A 20,907-nucleotide genomic window follows, 5' to 3' on the forward strand; every position below is an offset into this window, starting at 1 on the left:
AGCTTTCTTATCCTCCTTGCCTTTATCTTCCAATTCCTGACATTCATAATACTGAGCCATAGTCAAAAGGGAAACTGGGGAAGACGTAGTCCATGAACTCTCGCTGGCCTTTAGGCGACTAGCTATTCTGGGCAACATGTTCGCGACAAATTTGTCAACGAACAGATGCTTGCCCGTGTCATCTGTCAATGACTGGCCACTAAAGTCATGGAATATCTCCTCAAAAAGGGTAAAGAAATCATAAACTGACTCATCTGGTTTCTCCTTACAAGACGCTAGCATAGTCCAATCTATCTTTTTAGGAGGTATAAGGATTTTCAATTTAGTTATTATAGCCTTTGGGAGGGTCTAATATCTCTTGGTGTGGTTTCTGGGCGGGTTCCCTTTCTGCATCTATCCTCTCTCGTCCCTTCCAAATAACTACAAAAGCTGCATGATCATCTACTTTACGAATAGATCTCCACGTATCAAGGGGGAAAATAAGCACAAAAACATATCAATATCAGACAAAGTCAAAGTACAAGAACTAATGGCTCCTTCAACTTCTTCATAAAAGGCAGCCGGATTTTTCCATGGATCAGGCAAAGCAGCTTTAAGAGCCATGACATCCGCTCTATTCCAAGGAGCATAGACCCGATTATAAATAAAATATCCCTTCGCAACAGTGGAATCTTTATTGTCATTCGTGCCTGCACCCCTAGGAGATACATACAAAGGTGCAGCTTCACGCATTGGTTTCCCATGAACCACAATATCCTTATCTGTCCCTGGATCGTCATTCTGCGGCACGGGGATCTGAACTGTTTGTTTAGCTGTAACAGCTGCTTTTTTCTCCTCCCACAAACGGAATCCATCAGCTTGCAGTTTAACCACGGGTCTAATTAAGTCTGCCACCTAGGAAGGGAGAAAAATACCGTCACTCAACCGTTTATGATCATTTTTTATATCAACAGGCTCTTATTCTGTGGAATGCTTCCTGAACCTTTCAATTACTTCTCCAGTAAACGACTCTGTAAAATATAACTGCTCTGACTCCGGCCATTGCTGAACATGAGCTATAAGATCTGGAGCAGAAGTGTCACCACGAGGTGCTTTTCGCACAGTAGATCTAAAAGTGGCCGCACGGTCAGCGGTCATAAAAGAGCGAGTCTGTCGTTTAGGGTCCAACCCTGACTTTTCCTGATTTGAGAGAGAGATGTCATCATCAGAATCAATCTTGGGGGCAGAGGGAAAGTATAAGGAGGCGGAGAGCGATCTAATAGAATTGAATCGTCCTGTGGTTTATTAAGTAGAGGATAAAGGGGGCGCCGGACAGGATATTGGCCATTTACCGGTAGACGACGTTCCCTATCCTCTTTCTCTTTTATTTCCTTCATTTCTTTATTTTTCATCTCCAGCGCTTTCGCATAGATATTTTTGCGCTGTTCTTTTTCTGCTAAAGCTTGCTCTCTTCTCACTCGTTCACCCGCTTCTTTCTCCCACATTCGTACACAGTCAAACATATCTTGTCTACTTTTGCACTTAAACCCACATTGTTCCGCATACTGATTTTTTCTAAGATCAAATGACCCATTTATTGGCCATCGCAGATAAGGATCCATTTTGGTGTATTTATTCCATAGTGCGCTATACATTATGGAAGAAATATCGTTTTTAATGTATCTCTAGTTGGTGTCCCCTTAGGGGAGCCGGCTGACTTTGTTCTAAATCCATTTTGGTACCGTCACGAAAGCAACACATCCTACAAAGCCTGCCAGTAACAGGCATGTCACAAATATTGTAATAAATATAATATTATAACAAAAGTAGTATTTGCTCAGTCAACAAAGTAGGAGGAGCAATGAGTTGTTGACATCAGTTAAAACAGCCTGACATTTACAGACTAAGACAGGTGCATGAGCAGCTACCGACTTTTCTGAGCATGCTCAGTGCTGCAGGAGCAAAGTATAGATAGTTTTTCCAGTAAAGCACAAGGGTAGGCAACAGCGAAGAAGGAAGGAGCACATGGCGAGCACATGGTCAGTCAAAATGGCTGCCAAAAACAAAATGGCTTCAGCTCATGCTAAAAGCGATCTCGGCCAAATTCCCACAGCACAATCAGTGGTGCAGGCCCCCTAGTAGCATTTAATTAACAGGCCTTGGGCACTGTGAGTGCACACTATGAGGGACTTACAGATACATTAAATATACCAATTGTGGATAAGTCAATGAAACTAGGTTTAGGGGAGAGCACATGTACTTTAGCACTGGTCAGCAGTGGTAAAGTGCTCAGAGTCCTAAGGCCAACAAAAAGAATGAAGCCAAAAGAGGAGGTAAGTAGGCAAAAAGTTTAGGGAAGACCACCTAAAGGCTGTCAGGTCTAAAATAATCTGATTAGAGTAACCGTTTGGTACGTTTGAATTGATAGGGATATTATTGTCCGTGATACCAGTGTTTCTATGTATAAACTTGCCCAAGGTCCCAGGTGACTATTGGGTCCCCTTATTAGCTGTACCTCTGATAGTGCTGCTCACAACATTTCACTGGTATCGTTATTGGCTTAATGTTGAAAAATCAGAGGAGATCTTAATTCATTTTATGTAATAATTCGTTCTTCTTTGTTTTCCTCCACAGGGGCACCAAGATGTTCGCACCAATGACAGGGAACTTAAAGAAGGGCGTGTTCTTGGCAGTTTCTGTAGTATTAATTCTCTCGTTTTCCATTCATCGTCGGCTGCTACAGGTAAGACACACATGGTCATAGGACAGATTTCAGACTGAGGAATTTGCTTTTGACTTGCTGCAAACCAGGGCTCGGCATGGCTTGTGGATGTGCCACGTGCATAATGAGGGAGGAAGACTAGATACATGAAGGGGAGGCTGAGAGGAACTATTGGCCCCAGAAGTGCTAGCTTCTATCAAATGTAAAGAATTGATTTTGAGGGAAGGATCATATGTGCATCCAAATCACTTTACAACAAGAATGCACTCAGAGTCAGTCTGTGCATGTAACCGTTTGGCTGGTACGGGTGACTCAGGAGTCGGGTATGCTGACATATGCCATCGCCTGGTCATGCTCTCTGGTGTCCCACTTCTCTTGAGAGGTGCTGATGCCAGATCCATCTACCACGATGGTTCTCTTTTGGTTGGCTTCTGAGATGAGGTGGTGGTTTCAGACACAATTCCCACCCATGCTTCTCCAATGAGGTGCTGATGGCAGATGCATCCGCCAAGATGGTTATCTAGTAGCTAAGTTCTGAGGTGAGGTGATGAAATCAGACAGAATTCCCGCCCATCCTTCTCTGATGAGTTGCTGATGGCAGATGCATCCGCCATGACGGTTCTCTTGTGGTTGGCTTCTGAGTTGAGGTGATGGTTTCAGACACAATTCCCACCCATGCTTCTCCAATGAGGTCCTGATGGCAGATGCATCCACCATGATGGTTCTCTTGTGGTTGGCTTCTGAGGTGAGGTGATGGTTTCAGACACAATTCCCACCTATGCTTCTCCAATGAGGTCCTGATGGCAGATCCATCCACCATGATGGTTCTTTAGTGGCTAAGTTCTGAGTTGAGGTGATGGTTTCAGACACAATTCCCACCCATGCTTCTCCAATGTGGTCCTGATTGCAGATGCATCCACCATGATGGTTCTCTTGTGGTTGGCTTCTGAGGTGAGGTGATGGTTTCAGACACAATTCCCACCTATGCTTCTCCAATGAGTTGCTGATGGCAGATCCATCCACCATGATGGTTCTCTAGTGGCTAAGTTCTGAGTTGAGGTGATGGTTTCAGACACAATTCCCGCCCATGCTTCTCCAATGAGGTGCTTCCCCTGGGAGTTGCAAAAGTCACAATGCTCTCCACTCATGCCTATCCTATTTATGTTTTTTCCTGTAATTCGCAGATTCGCCACTTCTTTTCTGACACATTCTTTGCAAATGTCTCGCTTCTTCCTGTGGGTGCTGATGTCCAGGTTTTCTACTATTCATGCGTGTCCTATGTTTGATTTCAACTGTGTGGTGCACATGTCGTAGTTGCTTCCTATTCTTGCTCTGCCTGTGGTTGGCTTCTCCTATTAAATGTTGTTATTACCTTTCCCTCAGTTTTATGCTTCTCCGGGAGCTGATTTCCCCTGTGAGGTGCTGATGGCAATCACCATCTGCTCATACTTCACATGTGGATGGCTTCTCCAGCAATTTGAAAAGCTCAGAGTCAGTTCTCACTCATCTTTGCCCCTGGTTGTCTTCTCCTGTGAGGTGGACATGTTAGACCCATTTCCTGTGAGCTGAAGAAGTTAGAGTCTCTTCCGGTCATTCTTCCTGTGTGAGGCCCAGACATTTTGGTTATTGTGTTTCACGTGGGAATCACACCCTTTGGTGCATACTTCAGGGCTCTCTTTTGTTCTTTGTGATGTGATGCAGTGGTTTCTCTGTGTGCGTGTGAGGATTTCCCCAAGCCTTCAGCTAGAAGGAGATAGGTTACACTAGTAAACTGTTGGCCAACAGAAACTCTCACTGGACAGAGTTGAGCTTCTTCTGTGAAAAGATAAGTTGCACCTCTTTAAAGAACACTACATTATGACGCAGTAAATGTCCACTTCCTCTCTCAGAACCCAGCTACCCCGCCCCCACACCCCAACTCCCCAATCACTCATTGCTGGATCTCAGCCTACACACAACCCCACAGGCTCATGCTCTACATACACATATGTGTGAGTTTGGTACTTTGCATTGAATGCTGTTCCAGTGGGAGAAATGGTGCATGAAAGACAATTCACAACAATAGTTGGCAGGGTAAGGAACAGGGGCCCTTCGTTAAATGTAACTGGGAATTTGATGGGGTTTCTACTATGTTTGGTGAATATTTTACAAGGACTCTGAGATGGAAACTGCATCTGACAGGATATCTCAAGAGCAGGACATCCTGGAGCCACAATCCGCAGAATGACAATAATCTTCAGTCTGTCCTGAAGGATTGAAGAGGAGCGCTTCAAAAGTCACAAGGACTAAGGTAGGGATGACCCCTCGCAGGAGCAGGGCCTTGAACTGGGGACAGGGGAGCAACGCGAGCAGGGCTTGCGCGGAGTGAGTTGTGGCTTCCGAGAGAGTCTACCTCCAGGGGGTGATGTGGAGGGAGTGTGGCAGCATTGGCCATCCCCATGGGATGAACAGGTTGAGACGCAGGATGGTGGTAACTGGCTTCCATTTAGCAATGGGGCAGTTTCACATTGCTGCTAGCCCTTCATGTTTGGTGGCCATTACTGACATATTTCTGGCTCTCCCTGATGCAGTGGGGCTGAAATCCTTCCTCCTATTAGAGGGACACCCGGGTTCTTGATAATTGTGGCGAATGGGCGTGAACAGCTGGAGCGGCTCTGTGTTGCTGTTGTAGCTGTGAGATCTAGTAAATTGTTCTTTGAGGGCCCACATGTACTGACTAGAAATGAAAATCTGGCATTTTAGGGAGTAAATGTAGAGATGGACTTATGCACTAAAACTGCAATTTTGGTATTTCAAAATTAAATGTTTGCATTTTCAGAAACCAGCAAGCTGATGTCTTAGACACATTCAGTGCATTTCATAATTACATTTAACATTTATGTTTAAAGTTGATAACTATGGGATATTTCATGCAGAGTTTCTGAAGACAATTGTTCATTTCGACTGCTTGGTACCACTCGTTTCATGATTTCTGTGAAGATATTTCATTATCTCTCTTGTAATATCCCGATTGCTGTCTGGCACCTGAACACATGGGATCGGCGTGGACTGTGTGCTCTCCTAGCATGTAAACTCCATGTAATTACACAGTAGCATTGCTGTATGGACACACAGGACATGTCTAGTTCTGCTCTCTATGACATGCAAAAGTGAGGTTCGCACCACCCTACACTTTACCATTCTGCCCATTAAAGGTCATTCTCTGGGTTTACTTGGAGTGAGCAGGATGGACGCATGGAGCGACGGGGGAGGCTAAATGCTCATTGTAACTCATTAAAAGCCAAGTGACATCGCATAGTCGTATTTTACAGGTGCTTCTTATGCAGATTGCTGTTTAGACATTTTTTAGAAGAATTTTCAAGTCTTCTGGGGGAGTAAAAGCCCCAATATTTGCACGGCACACCACAGAATCTTCACAATACTTCCTTGGGCCCCTCCCTAGAACCTCTGCATTTGTAGCGCCTGTACATGAAATGTGTGTGCAAAATTTACAATTCAGTGATATTTTTTTCCTTTTTACAAAATTCTACTGTGGGGAGACTCCGGATAATCCCCTGGAAAGGGCAGACCTCCAGACACCGCGTGTTCGTGGTGTTTTAATGGAAGCCGGCGCTGTAAAAGTTCATCAGCCCCCGTTGCTTCCAGCTGGGGCCGGTGCTGGCAGCTGAGACTGCTGTGGCAGCCGGCCTCAGTGGTGGGAGTAGGTGGCCCAGCAGTGGCAGTGACCGCAGCTCTCCTAAATCAAGTGCTGGCCTTCCTGACTTACATGCTTTTACAAATTAAGTACAGTACAGCTGGCTATAAGGTCACAACACATCACATCGCACGTGGCACGATTGATGAATCATTCCTCAGCTTGAGCCTGAGTCCAGGAAAGCAGTATTTACAAAAATGGGGATTATTCACCAGCTTTATTTACAACAAGCATTGGCATAGCCAATAGGTCTCGCTTTTGGGGCCTTCTAAGTATTTAGTTATGCAGCACAATATCCTTGGTGCAAGAACATCAACTGTTGCGTGGCTAAACACTAATAAGGTCCCAAAAGCGAGACCTATTGGCTATGCCAATGCTTGTTATTTTATGTATCTGGCATCCTGAAACAGAAAGTAACACATATTTCTGCAGTTTATTTATCTGCTGGTTCAACTTGAGATGTTTCAGGTGATGCTGTACTATGCTTAGGAGACAATCCCCATCCATTTCCCTGTCTGCTTCCTCCTTAAATTCTCAGTTAAACTGATCTCTGCATACAAGAGGGACCCCTTGAACGTGCTCTGGGCAGTAACGTGCACCTTTGAATAAGAGCTTCAGGAAAGCCATTATAACAGCGTCTAGAACCAATTGTAGCTCCTATGTCAATGACACCAAAAGATTTCACAATCCAGATTTTTAAATTAGTTTCAAAGCGATTTTTGGTATTATGCACACATTTCCTAAACATTAGTCCATCCCAAACCATCTCCATTTCTGAACACTGGGTGTCTAGCAAATTGTACTAAAGGAATAAAAATAAAAAAACACCATTCGTGTTAAAAAATGGTGCAGGAGTCAGGTATGTATCAAGGTAATGTGTCTTAATATCCTATATTTAAAAGGTAAGGTCTACGTGTTTCCGCGTATGCTGGCTTTCTTCAGCACCTGTGTTATAGTCTTTACATGAAGATCAAGTATGTTGTACTTAGCTTGTTTAAGTGTCACACGTGCTAAGGTGCGATGAAAGAGGGTAATTGTTGCCTCCTTGTGCTGCTTCAAACCTGTAAAGGAATGAGACAGACGGAACACAACAAGAACAGAAATACACATAAACATTTAGGGGCATATTCACAAGAACGTGTGATAACTACCGCAAGAGTAGCGTAACGCAACTTTAAAAATCGCAGCCCATCGCGGGAAAATAACCCCGTGTCAATGTGGAATTCACAACAAGGCGGTAGCATGCAATAGTCACCAGATAACGCGCCAAATGTCAGCGTGAAAATCAACGCCATGCCGCATAAACGCGATACGCGAATGTAAACATATGGGGACATATTAGCAAGAAATGGCGATAACTATCGCTAACCTAGGTTAGTGATAGTTTTTTTATCGCCGTCGATCCCTGCAAGTTATCGCCCTGTTAGCGACGTGTTACCAACGTGTTACTAACAGGCGATAGCTTCAGGGAAAACTGCCGCTAACATTAGCACAATGGTGTTAATGAAACCGACGATAGCGGGTGGAATCCAGCGAAAAGCCCTTAGTGATAGAAAAAGGCACACTAAGCAGCAAGTGTGAACTTAGCCTATCAGTCCACCTCCAACATAAAAGATGTACAAAAAAAAGTTTAAATGCAGATTTAAGCAGCCAGGGCCAAGCACACATCAACAACCCCCTCAAGCCACCCAACATCACGGTTTACCAGGATGAGAGCCTGGATGCCTCGCTGGACCTGCATCTGGTTCCTGGATCTCTCGCTGGACCTGCGTCTGGTTCCTGGATCCCTTGCTGGACCTGTGTCTTGATCCTGGATCCCTCCCTGGACCAGCGTCTTGTTCCTGGATCCCTCGCTGAACGTGTGTCTGGTTCCTGTATCCCTCGCTCGATCTGCATCTGGTTCCTGGATCCCTCGCTGGACCCACGTCTGATTTCTGGATCCCTCGCTGGACCTGCGTCTGTGGCCTGGAGTGGGATGTGGAATAGCTGTGGAGTCGATGAGCCGTGGCAGAAAACATTGATGTGCGACGATCGCCTGTACCTGGTGGTGACGTCTGGCAGGTCGCATGGAGACACGTTGCTGACCTGTGTGAGAAGCCCGCCTTGTGCACCTTGGTGCAGTCAATGGAAAAGGTATCCTGCGCACCAACGTAGTGAGGTCTGCTTCGCATACTATAATCCACCACTACACCGGGGTGCATGGAGGGGATTACCAATGGTGGGTGCCGTCTCCCTACATCACAGGATGGATGATGTTGGACTGGCCGGACACTCTGGAGGGTAAGGCCCCTGTACTACGCCGAACTTGTGTGGTCTGAGCGCTGCAACTACACACCTAAGGGAGCCCTGCTGCATCAACTGCATCGGGTGGTCCACCAGCAGACTGCGCGGTGACTGCTGTACCCAGCCCAGTGAAAGCACATCTGGATCAGGCTCCTGCTGGCTGAGTCACAGATTTGGAGCGAGTGCAGTGGATTGCGCCACAGGGTCAATGTCCAGGTAAGGACAAGGTGAGACACGTAGCGCAGTAGAGCCGGGGAAGACTCGCTCATGCCAATGACACCTAGATGACGCACCCCCAGTGGCAGCTCCACAGCTATGTTGGAAGAGCGTTGCCTCACCACCTCAAGCAGGGCAGAAAAGGAACAATCATCACAAGATGATAACTCAATCAATCAATCACTCAGGTGAATTGTTAGCATGCTACTCTCCCGTGAGGGTTTCGCGGACTGAGGCGGGGCGCAGATCTGTTAGCCGAAGAACCAGGTCTTGAGGTTCTTCCTGAAGGTGTTCAGGGAGGAGGCACCTCTGATGTCTGCTGGTAGCTCGCTCCAGGTATTTGATGCAATGTGGGAGAAGGAGGATCTTCCGCCTGCTCTGGCTCTGTGGATGTGCGAGGTTGGAAGATCAGATGTCTCATTTGTGTACATGGAAGTTGATTCTGTCATTGAGGTATTTGGTTAAGTTGTTGTGTAGGCATTTGTAGGCGTGAGTGATGATTTTGAAGGTGACTCATTTCACCACGGGGAGACAGTGGAGTCTACATAGGTGTTGGCTGATGTATCAGTGCCAGGGGATGCAGAGGACGAGTCTTATGGCGGTGTACTGTAATGTCGGTAGTTTGCAGAGTAGGGACATGTAAATGGCGGCGTAGAGTGCGTTTCCATAGTCCAGTCTGCTGGTGATGAGTGCATGGGTGACTGTCTTCCTTGACTCTCCAGGTATCCATTTGAAGGTCTTGCGGAGGGTGTTGAAGCAGCTGGAGGTTATGGCGTAAACCTGTCTGTTCATAGTGAGGGATGGGTCGAGTATGATGCTGAGGTTTCTGGCGTGGTCTGAGGGGGTAGGTGGGCTTCCGAGGGCGAAGGCCAACAGGTGTTGTCCCATGCTGAAGGGTTGGTTCCAATGACAGGGACTTCTGTCTTCTCGGCATTGAGCTTCAGGCAACTGTTGGTCATCCAAACTGCGACGTACTGCTTTCCTTCCTGGAAGTCGAGTCTGGCAGTGGTGGGGTCTTTGGTGAGTGAGAGGATGAGCTGGGTGTCATCAGCGTAGGATACGATGTTGAGGCCGTGTTGTCAGATGATGGCACCGAGCGTGCCATGTATATGTAGAAGAGGGTCAGGCTCAGAGGTGAACCGTCTGGGACTCTGCAGGTGATTTACGTGGTATCGGAGAAGAAGGTTGGCAGTCTGATCCTTTGGCCTCTTCCGGGGAGGAATGATCAGATCCAGTTGAGGGTTGTTCCTTGTATGCCAACATTGTGTAGTCTGGCAAATAGTGTGCAGTGGGAGACAGCATCGTAGGCCGCTGAAAGGTCGAGTATGATGAGGGCTGTGGAGTGACTTTGGTCCAGGAGGGTGCGCATGTCATTTGTGGCAACGAGTAGGGCGATCTCGATGCTGTGGTAGATGTGAGGAGAGCAGGGGTCGGTGGGGTCCCCTGAGTGGCTGCCTCTCAAGGTCGAGGCGGTGTATTCGGCTGTGACCAGCGTCCAGGTGGAGATGGTGGGCTGGCTGGTGTTTTGGTGGGGCGGGGGGCCGGCTGTGGCGTCTGGTGCATGGACAGCAAAGTTGTTGTGGAGTATTTTTGATCTTGAGGTGAAAGTAGGTTCCACGCTTATCGGAGAGCTTTTGGGATGGGGTGATGTCTGTGGCTTCTCTGTGTGGGTTGGAAAATTCATGAATGACCTTGAAGAGTTGCCTGGAGTTGGTGGAGTTGTTGAGAATTTGGTTGTGGTAGTCCATCATGGCGTTCTTGTAGGTGGTGTAGATTTCAGGTGTCTTGGTGTTTCTCCAATTCTTCTCCAGGCATCTGCAGGTACGCATTGCTTCTTGGAGATCGGTGGTGAACTAGGCGGCTTTCCTGGGGTGCTGTTTGTCGGGCTTGTGTAGCAGGGCGAGCTTGTATGCGCAGTTGGAGCTCCAAGTGTGAAGTTCACTGACTGCGACGCTGGCGTTGACTGTGTTGGAGGCCGGGGTGATGGTTAAGGTCTGGCGGCAGATGAGGCTGGTGAACTGGCCGTAGTTCGTGTTTGGCGAGGCCTGTTGTCAGTCTCTGAGTTTTCCGTGGTTGAGTGCGTGGAGGGTGGCTGAGCTGTAGCAGTGGCTGGATCGAGATCCAGGGTTCCTGGCGCTGGTCGCGGTCGGGACACGGAAGGATGCAGACAGGCTTGTCTTAGGCGCGCCTTCGGCACACCAGCAGCGCACGTCTGCTGTGAACTGCTCAGTGGCTGCTATTAAGCAGGGGAGGGAGGAGGAACGATCATCTGGGATGCGGGAATGGGCGAGGACAGGAGTGCGGGTCGCAGGGGTAGCAGCGGGGGGAACCGGGAGGTGCGGGCTCAGAGTAGACAAAAATACAGAATGAAAAGGGAAAAACAAGGGATAACTAACTGATATGATCATGCTATGAATCCTTAGGTTTAAGACTGCTCCAAACACGGAGTAGGGCATGGGCGAATTGGCACTCAAGTGCGCAATGACTGTTTGGTCGGCCCACTCATGATGCCCAAAGCAGTCATGCGTACTTCCCTGCTCGCAATGTAGGCTTCATTTTAGCCTGCATGGAGAACATGGCCACCCCTCCGGCCCATGGCTGCATGACTTGTCCCATTGCCAATTACCACTCACACCACTGCATCGTAGAACTATGATTGATTAAGGGGGGGAGCCTGGCTGCCTACTTCCTTTTCCTGGAAGCAGACGCAGAAGAGCAGGAGCTACGAAGACATGGGACACAGCTTCGAGGTAAAACTTCCCTCAATACATTTTTAGCAACACCCGCTCACCCACACATCCCCGCCTCCATGTACCATCCAGTGTTCTTTCCGGCGTTTACCACCTCACAGCTGTCCACCCCCCGCACTTCTCAATGGTGGCCGCTGTGCGCCCATGCACAGCAGGCGTACCACTCTGTGCCAAAGGCACATGCGCAGTTGCAACGCATGCCATAACATCGCATTCCATTCCAATGCATTCTAATACTACGCACAGTGCAACAGAAGAGTAGGTGTTGTATAGCAGAGACTTTAGGAACACTGTTCCCACTTCAGTGAGTGCAACCCAAAACTATCCTTTGCACCACAAACCCAACCGTGAAGCCTGGAATCCGTTTTTGAGCCCCCACAACACACCCAAAAATCCCATTTGAGACTAATGCACACCCCATTTTTCATTTTTAACCCCAAAATACACCCTATTTTCATAATTTACCCCAAAATGCATCCATTTTTCATTTTTAACCCCCAAAATACACCCCAATTTAAAAATTTAACCACAAAATACATCCCATTTTTAACCCCAAAGCACACTCTAATTTAACATTTTTACATCCGAAACCCATACCCACCCGCAAAACGTTATATTACCCTATTACTGACCTCACAATGCATTGTATTTAAATGCAATGTTAAAGCACCTGCGTTGTCAGAGTTGTGTTGTTAACGATGTACTGCCTACATTGTAATGGTTGTCTCTCGTGCCAAAAGCAACCATAGGCTATGCCATTTGCATCCGTCTGTCCCTGGACTGCACCAGCAGCCTCCTCGCCATCAACCCTGGACACCACCTCGCCAGCCAGGACCAACCTCTGTTCCAGACCGGACATTGCCATCACCATTACTGACAGCTGCAGTATCACCCGCAAGGAGGCATTGCTATTACCTACAGAAGCACACCCCGACTGCCCACGCACTCTAATGACCCAAAGGTGACCATGGACTACGTCGACTCCAAGATCCAGACCAGGCCCAAGAACTTCCTCTGCGGCACCCTCATGTGCAGGCCCACCGGGCCATGGCCTCCTATTCTCCTATACCATTGTAGACCTCATTGCACCCCATGGTCTCCCATCCACCAACGACATACTACTCGGTGAACTCAAGTTCCACCTGGACAACCCCAGTGACCAGGATACCACCCCCTCATGGGGAAGGTCCCCCTCATCAGATGCAAGCAGCAGATGTATGACGTTACAACGCACACTTTTACAACGCATGCACTTACAACGCATTTTTTACAACGCATAATCCATTACAACGCATGACATTACAACGCATGACACTACAACGCATTTTTAAAAAATACCTTTACAACGCATTACCATTACAACGCATACTACCTTTACAACGCATACCATTACAACGCATAATATTAAATTACATTTAAGGTAAGTATTAGATAGTATAGGGGTAAAAATTACTATTCTAACTCCAGGGGGTGCAACAGTAGGGTAAGTGTTGGATAGTATAGGGGTAAAAATTACTATTCTAACTCCAGGGGGTGCAACAGTAGGGTAAGTGTTGGATAGTATAGGGGTAAAAATTACTATTCTAACTCCAGGGGGTGCAACAGTAGGGTAAGTGTTGGATAGTATAGGGGTAAAAATTACTATTCTAACTCCAGGGGGTGCATCAGTAGGGTAAGTGTTGGATAGTATAGGGGTAAGAATTACTATTCTAACTCCAGGGGGTGCAACAGTAGGGTAAGTGTTGGATAGTATAGGGGTAAAAATTACTATTCTAACTCCAGGGGGTGCATCAGTAGGGTAAGTGTTGGATAGTATAGGGGTAAAAATTACTATTCTAACTCCAGGGGGTGCATCAGTAGGGTAAGTGTTGGATAGTATAGGGGTAAAAATTACTATTCTAACTCCAGGGGGTGCATCAGTAGGGTAAGTGTTGGATAGTATAGGGGTAAAAATTACTTTTCTAACTCCAGGGGGTGCATCAGTAGGGTAAGTGTTGGATAGTATAGGGGTAAACATTACTATTCTAACTCCAGGGGGTGCATCAGCAGGGTAAGTGTTGGATAGTATAGGGGTAAAAATTACTATTCTAACTCCAGGGGGTGCATCAGTAGGGTAAGTGTTGGATAGTATAGGGGTAAAAATTACTATTCTAACTCCAGGGGGTGCATCAGTAGGGTAAGTGTTGGATAGTATAGGGGTAAAAATTACTATTCTAACTCCAGGGGGTGCATCAGTAGGGTAAGTGTTGGATAGTATAGGGGTAAAAATTACTATTCTAACTCCAGGGGGTGCATCAGTAGGGTAAGTGTTGGATAGTATAGTGTAATATTATGCGTTGTAATGGTATGCGTTGTAATGGTAGTATGCGTTGTAATGGAATGCGTTGTAAAGGTAGTTTTTAAAAATGCGTTGTAGTGTCATGCGTTGTAATGTCATGCGTTGTAATGGATTATGCGTTGTAAAAAATGCGTTGTAATGGTAGTGCGTTGTAACAGTTGCGTTGTAAAGGTTGTTCCCCGCAAGCAGCAAGTCAACGCTCAAAACCACATAGCAGGACACATGGTTGGGCTGGTCACCTCCGCCAGCGTGAACTTCAACTGCAGCCACAACACCAGATTCTCCTGGACCGACCATCATTGGTAGCATCACGTCTTCACTTTGCCCACCGGACGCCACCGCCATCATCGCACCCACTTGCAGCTGGATCAAGGCCACCGAAGAACATCTCGTCAACTCCACTCCCTCCACATCAACACTCCACCAATGCTTCAAAACGATGACAACGCAGTGCGCAACCACCACCGATGGATCTCCAACAGTGCCAACGTTTCGGCACCCCTCATGAACAGCACTGCGTCAGTACCTTCTGCCTGCCTCATGGTAGGCATGAGGGTGAGGCAGTGCCACAGGGATAGGCTGGCCCCATGCATTGCTGGAGCTGAGTCATGTTTGTGACACGACAGCAGCAATGCGTGACTTTAGCGCAGGCATATACGTCAGGATTCCTGACATATCTGTCATTACTTGTGTCATGGAGAGCTGTCCAGTGTTGAAGCACATCCGTGCTGTTGCATGAAGGTGCGCAGTGAGAAATGTTGCAACACTGTCTTGTCACAGCGCAGCAACACTTTTCATGACTGTGGCACAGGAATGCGCACTATCTTATTAATGGTGTGCATTCCTGCACTGTATTTTTGTCACAGGGCAGCGCTGCAACATTGCTTGCAGTGCTGTCCAGCACCAAAACCTGCAGAGAAATGGGCCAAAGTATTATCCCCATTTTTAAGACCAGCTATTGTCTGGTCTTAAGTTCCTGCAGCTAACGGGCCTTAGCACGAGTTTTTTTATCACTTCGCGGGTCAGGGCCATCCTTGCTAATAGGGCAAAGTGTGGTTAGCGGGAGTTTTGGTGAAATTTAGAGGAGGAACACCTACCTTGCATGTCATTAGCGATAAATATCGCTTGCATGCAAGGCGATAGAAAAACCGTCTGCTATCGCCTGAAAGCTGTCGCTAACACCTGTTACAGAAAGAACAACGTTGGATCTATCGATTATCAACCCATAAGACTGGGTTAAACGACAATATTCCTTGGAATGCGCTTAGTCACCACTAACTCCTCACCCATTTCTAGCCATATGATCCGGCGAGATTGTACATATATGGAATCCCTAATATCCATACCACGATATCCCATGGCCATACCCACTGGTACAATGAGGGTTCCTAACAACCTATACCCTTTTCAAAGGGTATATATTTAACAAGGGGGACCACGTTACAACACCCGCATATTATGTGGCCCCCTTAACCTCGACCTTTATGCCCTTGGGTCCCCACAACCCCACAGGTCTCCACCATTAATCATGGATTACTCTACCCCGCACTGGACACCCTTTCCCCCGCATGCGATTCTCCCATGTAAACCGTCTTTTTATAATTAGACATAGTAGATCTGTCTGTTCCCAGCATATCTGTGAAACCACCAGAGACACGCATTAATTGCATTTTTAATAACATCCTTCACTATGGGGCCCTTTACACCCTACTCGGGACGAGAAACACAGTCTATTTTCCCTACCTCTGATGCAGTTCAAGGCCACACCCACATCTGACGTCATGATGCCCTCGCGGCATCATGCACTCACTGCCAGTCACCAGCGAACCTGGTGGGAGATTACACTTCAAATACAGTTCCCCATCCACGGAATCCTGATCGGAAGGCCGCAATAGGTTTGAGAAGAGGGCAAACGACCTTGACGAATTAAGTAGGGCCTCCTGGCTCACTGAACCAATTCTGTTCGAAGGGTCCTAACTGGAACCAAAACCCTCACAGTAACAGGCTGTACCCCTTTAACCCTTTACCTTTTACCTAATCTTTACCTTCTACTTTCTCAGCATGTGACTACAGGTCCTGCCCCCTCGCAGGATTCATGCTGCTCGTGATGAATTTATCACCGTAAGCCACAATTTCCCTAAATATCGAAATCGCTATAGCTACGGATATAATCACCATAACGCATATATCCCGGTAGCAAATGTCATACGAGCACAAGCGACACCTATTATCACCTCTGCATTATCCGCAATATGGTTTAACACGGCACAAAGGTTGACACAGATGATTACAGTATGACCATGCTATGAGGCATATTCACAAGGAGCTATCGCCCAATTAACAGCACTTTATCGCAGCCAAAGTTGTGATAAAAATTCCTCCTCATTCACAAGCTGGTGTAAACAGCCCACAGCACCAGTTTACCCGCGATAGCAGCTGTAAAAAAAATCACTACAGAGGACCCCCGCAACTATCGCTAATGAGATGCAGAGAGAGTGTTCCCGTCCCAAAAGCCACGACAACACCACACCTCAACATTCTCAACGGCCAGCCAGATCTGCGATAAGAACACAAAACAGGCGATAAGCTGCGTTAGCACCAGGAAATCTACACCTGCTCTGACCTGGTGTAAAGCCGGACGGCAGCCTGCAACACAAAAGGGATCACAGCCCAGGGCCACATCAGAAGGGCAACAGATACCATAGAGCCACTCACCATACGGCCCGCACACCCAAGAGGGCCACAACAGGACCCAAACCCCCACCCGGAACACCCCCCACCCCGGACCACCAGAGATGCAGCGCAGACAAAGAATGTAGACCCCCAGGAAGTGTACCAGCCATGCAGACCCAACATCTGACAATGTCACCGTCCACCACAGGCTGAAAGGGACAAGCATCCTACGTATCCTGACTATCTTCACCTGACAGGCCTACGGCACCAACACAGCGGACAACCAACATCCCACCCCCACACCAAGCTGCTGGCTTGGCTGCACCTGTTGGCCCCTGGTACCCCCCAACCAACACCCGCCAGTCGGAGGAGTCTCACAGCCATCCACATCCAAATCCCCCACACCTGTCCTGGACAGCACCATCACTCAGGTACCCTAGTCCCTATACATCCAACACAATGCGCAGGTCACGGTGGAGACCAAGCAAGGACCAAACGCCCCAGCAGGAGGCAAGCACGTGTTGGGGGCAACCCGCAGCACACATGCCCTACCTGTGCACCCTGGTGACACAGCACACAATCACCACAACAGAAAGCACACATCCCACCCCAATGTGCAGGCAACAACAGAACCCCGTGGAACCCCCAACAATGTCGCCTTCAAATACACAGCCAGTGTGCATGATTCCTTCATCCTCTGACCGTCCATCATCAACCATCTTACCCAGTATGGCAACAAGGGAAATGCACAGCCTCCTGGCAAGTTCCAAATGAACACCCCACTCACCTCACCTCCACAACCATGCAAATCACAATCTCTGGCAATGCACACGTTACGAAATCACAACCAACATACACAACATGCCCACCCACCAGACACAACAGAAAAACTCACAATGGTTACCTGGCCAAGCCGTGAAACTGAGCCATCAACGTCATGGCACCTCAGCCACACAACGGCCGAATGTGGGGAGAGGTGGCAACCAGGCATGTGTGAAGGATGCAGTAGTACCATGATTGGGAAAGTATACAATGACAAGAGTGACGGAGATGTGCTGGACAGACCCCAGTATGCAGCACACACCCATATCCATGGCAACATACACTGCTGGTGTATGGAGTGTAGTGGACAGTGGACGTAACCATGTCACCACAGCCAGTGGGGGACATCGCGGAAATCTTGCCAGTTAGGCCCCCCTAAGCGTGACCGAAGTGGGATGACCCAGAGTACGCCATGCCAGCGTAGGGGTGTGAATAAAAATCACATAGCCCTGGGCGTGTTCCTCTTCTGGAAAGCCCAACGTCTCTGCCAGGGCGGTGGCTTTCACCCTTTCACCCTACCATCCTCATGAGCGGAGTTGCCTGCGACGCAGTGCGCCTGCCAGACCCCGGCATGATGGACCACGAACCCATCAGTGCCGCCCCTGCGCAGCCAGGCCTCATTGATCACCTGTCGACACCGGCGTGTGTCAAGGTGGGCTCACCACATGCCGGCGCAAGCTCCAGGCCCCAGGCCCGCAACCTTGGCAGCCTCCTCAGACCATCCTGGCCTCCACAACACAGGCCCGCTTCAGTCCTTTTTCGTTGATGTACTCTACTGCCACCTCAGGCCTACTCCTCGGCCCAGTAGGTCACATATGTGAAACTGTGTACTGAGTCATGAATGGCAGTGACCCCAAATCTGAGCCAGCGACAACAGCACCAGGCCCCACCCGATCAGTGAGGCATAGTTCCCTATGGGCTACTTGCGACACGTGGTGCCACTAACCCTGTTCAACGCCAGCCTCCGAAAAGTGGTGCCACTAACCCTGTTCAACGCCAGCCTGCGACACGTGGTGCCACTAACCCTGTTCAATGCCAGCCTGCGACATGTGGTGCCACTAACCCTGTTCTACGCCAGCCGGCGATACGTGGATGAGGGACCAGGACTACCCTGCGGACCAGTAGGTCCCACATCCAGCACCTAGGCGCAAATCACAAATGGCAGAGTCCCCAACAGTGGTCGAACGGAGGGAATTAAGAGGAAAGTCCTGACGAACGCCGGGTCACATACACGGAGGTGTCCGAAGACGTGGTGCCACTCAACCTGAACCACGCAGGCCGGTGGGGCCATCCAACCTATGCCGGCGACACTCGGTGAATGGCCCGTGCTGACCGATGCCTCAGGCATACACCACGGTCAGTTCGGTCACACATTTGGAACTTAGTCTTGATTACACCATGGCAGTGAACACCATTTAAGGCATAGGATAAGTCACTGTACTCACTTGGATGTGGTGCCAACAAGTCTCTGCATGGCATCACAACCACACGTGTCTGTGGGCCTACGCGGACTACTGCCCTCGGCCTACACTGCGCATGAGTGGGTCACAAATTTGGAACTGAACAACGGTTATTCAAAAGGCAGAATACATGTCATCGCACACACGGAGAGGTGTAAGAGGATGACGCGTTGCAGTCCGAAGGGAACAAGATCTTTGTTACGGAGGTGATCGAACACTACCAACAACTGCCCTTGTGTCACTAACTCTGTGCCTCGCCAGCCAAAGACACCTGGCTGTGGGCCACTGCTGACCGCTGCCTCCGGCCTACACTGTGGTCCAGTAGGTCACAGACTCTTAATTTTGCAATGGCTGAGTTCATATCAGCGTACCGGCATCATCACAGACAGCATCCCCTCTCAGCCCCGGTGCCACTAAGTCTGTTCCCCGACAATCATGGACACTCTCTGGTCGAACTTTGGTGGTGTATGAGTCTATGGACTAGGGGACAGTTTTCATCCTCATGTAGCGGATACCGAATTGGTGGTGGCAACGAGGCTGTCGCATTCCACTCCTCCATTTGCTGCTTCCAGATAAAATCAAACCTTTCGGCGTCATGCCCTGGAGGACACTTTCCACTGTCCCCCGAAACCCTCCCCAACATACACCTCGGACATTGATGGTGACCCTCTCAGGTCGCATGGCCCATCTGACTGCACCACAAGTCACCATCCCATGGCTGGGTGCCTGTGCCAGCCGTTGTGCATCTGGGGCCACTAACTCTGTACTTGTCAGGTCCGGGACCCCTTCTTCCGAGATACTGGATGGCCCCTGAAGCGCTGGCCTTGGGGTCATCAACGCCATTTCTCTGTGGTCCTGTGCTGTACACAGCCTCTGAGCCCAACAGCGTCCCACCAGGGCTCACACACCAAATTGAGTCCTGACCGGTCTGGACATGGCATCACCGCAGGAGGCACACGCCACCACCGCAAGGACCACCTCCAACAGCCATCTGCCACAGTCGACACGGTGGTCCTGACAGACTTACGGAGTAGCTCAAACCTGTCGAGGATGCCATCATACCCTGATACCCTGCTTAGCACTCCAGGTGCCAGTGACTCAGTGCACCGCAAGCGATTGTCCGTTACTGATTGAGTTTTGAGCTGTGGAACGGTTGTGCAGCTATGTCTCCTCAAACAGTGTGGGGGCCCATATACATTAATGGGGAAGTTGATACAGGTATGACACACCCCACTGCATCTGCATCAGGTATCTATCGAAGGGACACAATCCGAGACTTTTCTTCACATGGACACGCTCATCTCTAGTGTCCCATCCCCAGTGCACTGCAACTCATGGACACTTCTGTTTGCATGTTGGCTGTCCTCTGGACTTTCTCCGGTTCCCTCCATGTTGCTCAGCAGTTGACTCTTTTATGCCTGTGTTTTCTGTTTCGTTGCACTGGTGTCTAATGTTCAAGTGGTTGCCAGCATCAGACATTCCGTGCGGAATGGCCTACACTCACCCCACACACATCCAGCACAGGCATCACTGTACATGTGGAGACTTTTTTAACGAAAGAGGAAGGTGCACCAGTAAGAAGTCCAAACATAATAGAGAGTCCTTTTACGTTTCTTTAATTCTTGTATGTATTCTTAAAAACAGACATCAGCCAACGCGTTTCGTTCTAAAAGACAAGAACTTCTTCAGGGCTGAAACAAGTAACAAACAAATACACAGACATAACTACATTGATATAAAAAATATATAGTTATACACAATATTGAAAACGACAATAAAACACATAGGACCATACGGAACAACATTGATATATACACAAATATTAATACAATACATATATATATATACACATATACATCAAACCATTGTACTATAAAAACATGAAAATACATTCAAATATCATGAATAGTATAAAATCCAATAGAAACCATTAATTCAAAAAATGAAGTGCATTGTGAGTACTACTAAGC

General features: G+C 48.3%; 1 protein-coding gene across 1 annotated transcript in view; it reads left to right on the forward strand.

Moving 5' to 3' along the window:
• LOC146813607 (NXPE family member 1-like) overlaps positions 1 to 20,907 on the forward strand; it is a 334,010-nt gene that overhangs the window by 100,068 nt on the left and 213,035 nt on the right. Inside the window, exon 2 of the mRNA XM_085620358.1 lies at positions 2,614 to 2,722. Coding sequence (XP_085476484.1) covers positions 2,624 to 2,722 — 99 coding nt within the window. The 5' untranslated portion in view covers positions 2,614 to 2,623. The remainder of the gene's footprint in view (positions 1 to 2,613; positions 2,723 to 20,907) is intronic.

This window comes from Triturus cristatus, chromosome 7, assembly GCF_964204655.1.
Source record: "Triturus cristatus chromosome 7, aTriCri1.1, whole genome shotgun sequence".
NCBI lineage: Eukaryota > Metazoa > Chordata > Amphibia > Caudata > Salamandridae > Triturus > Triturus cristatus.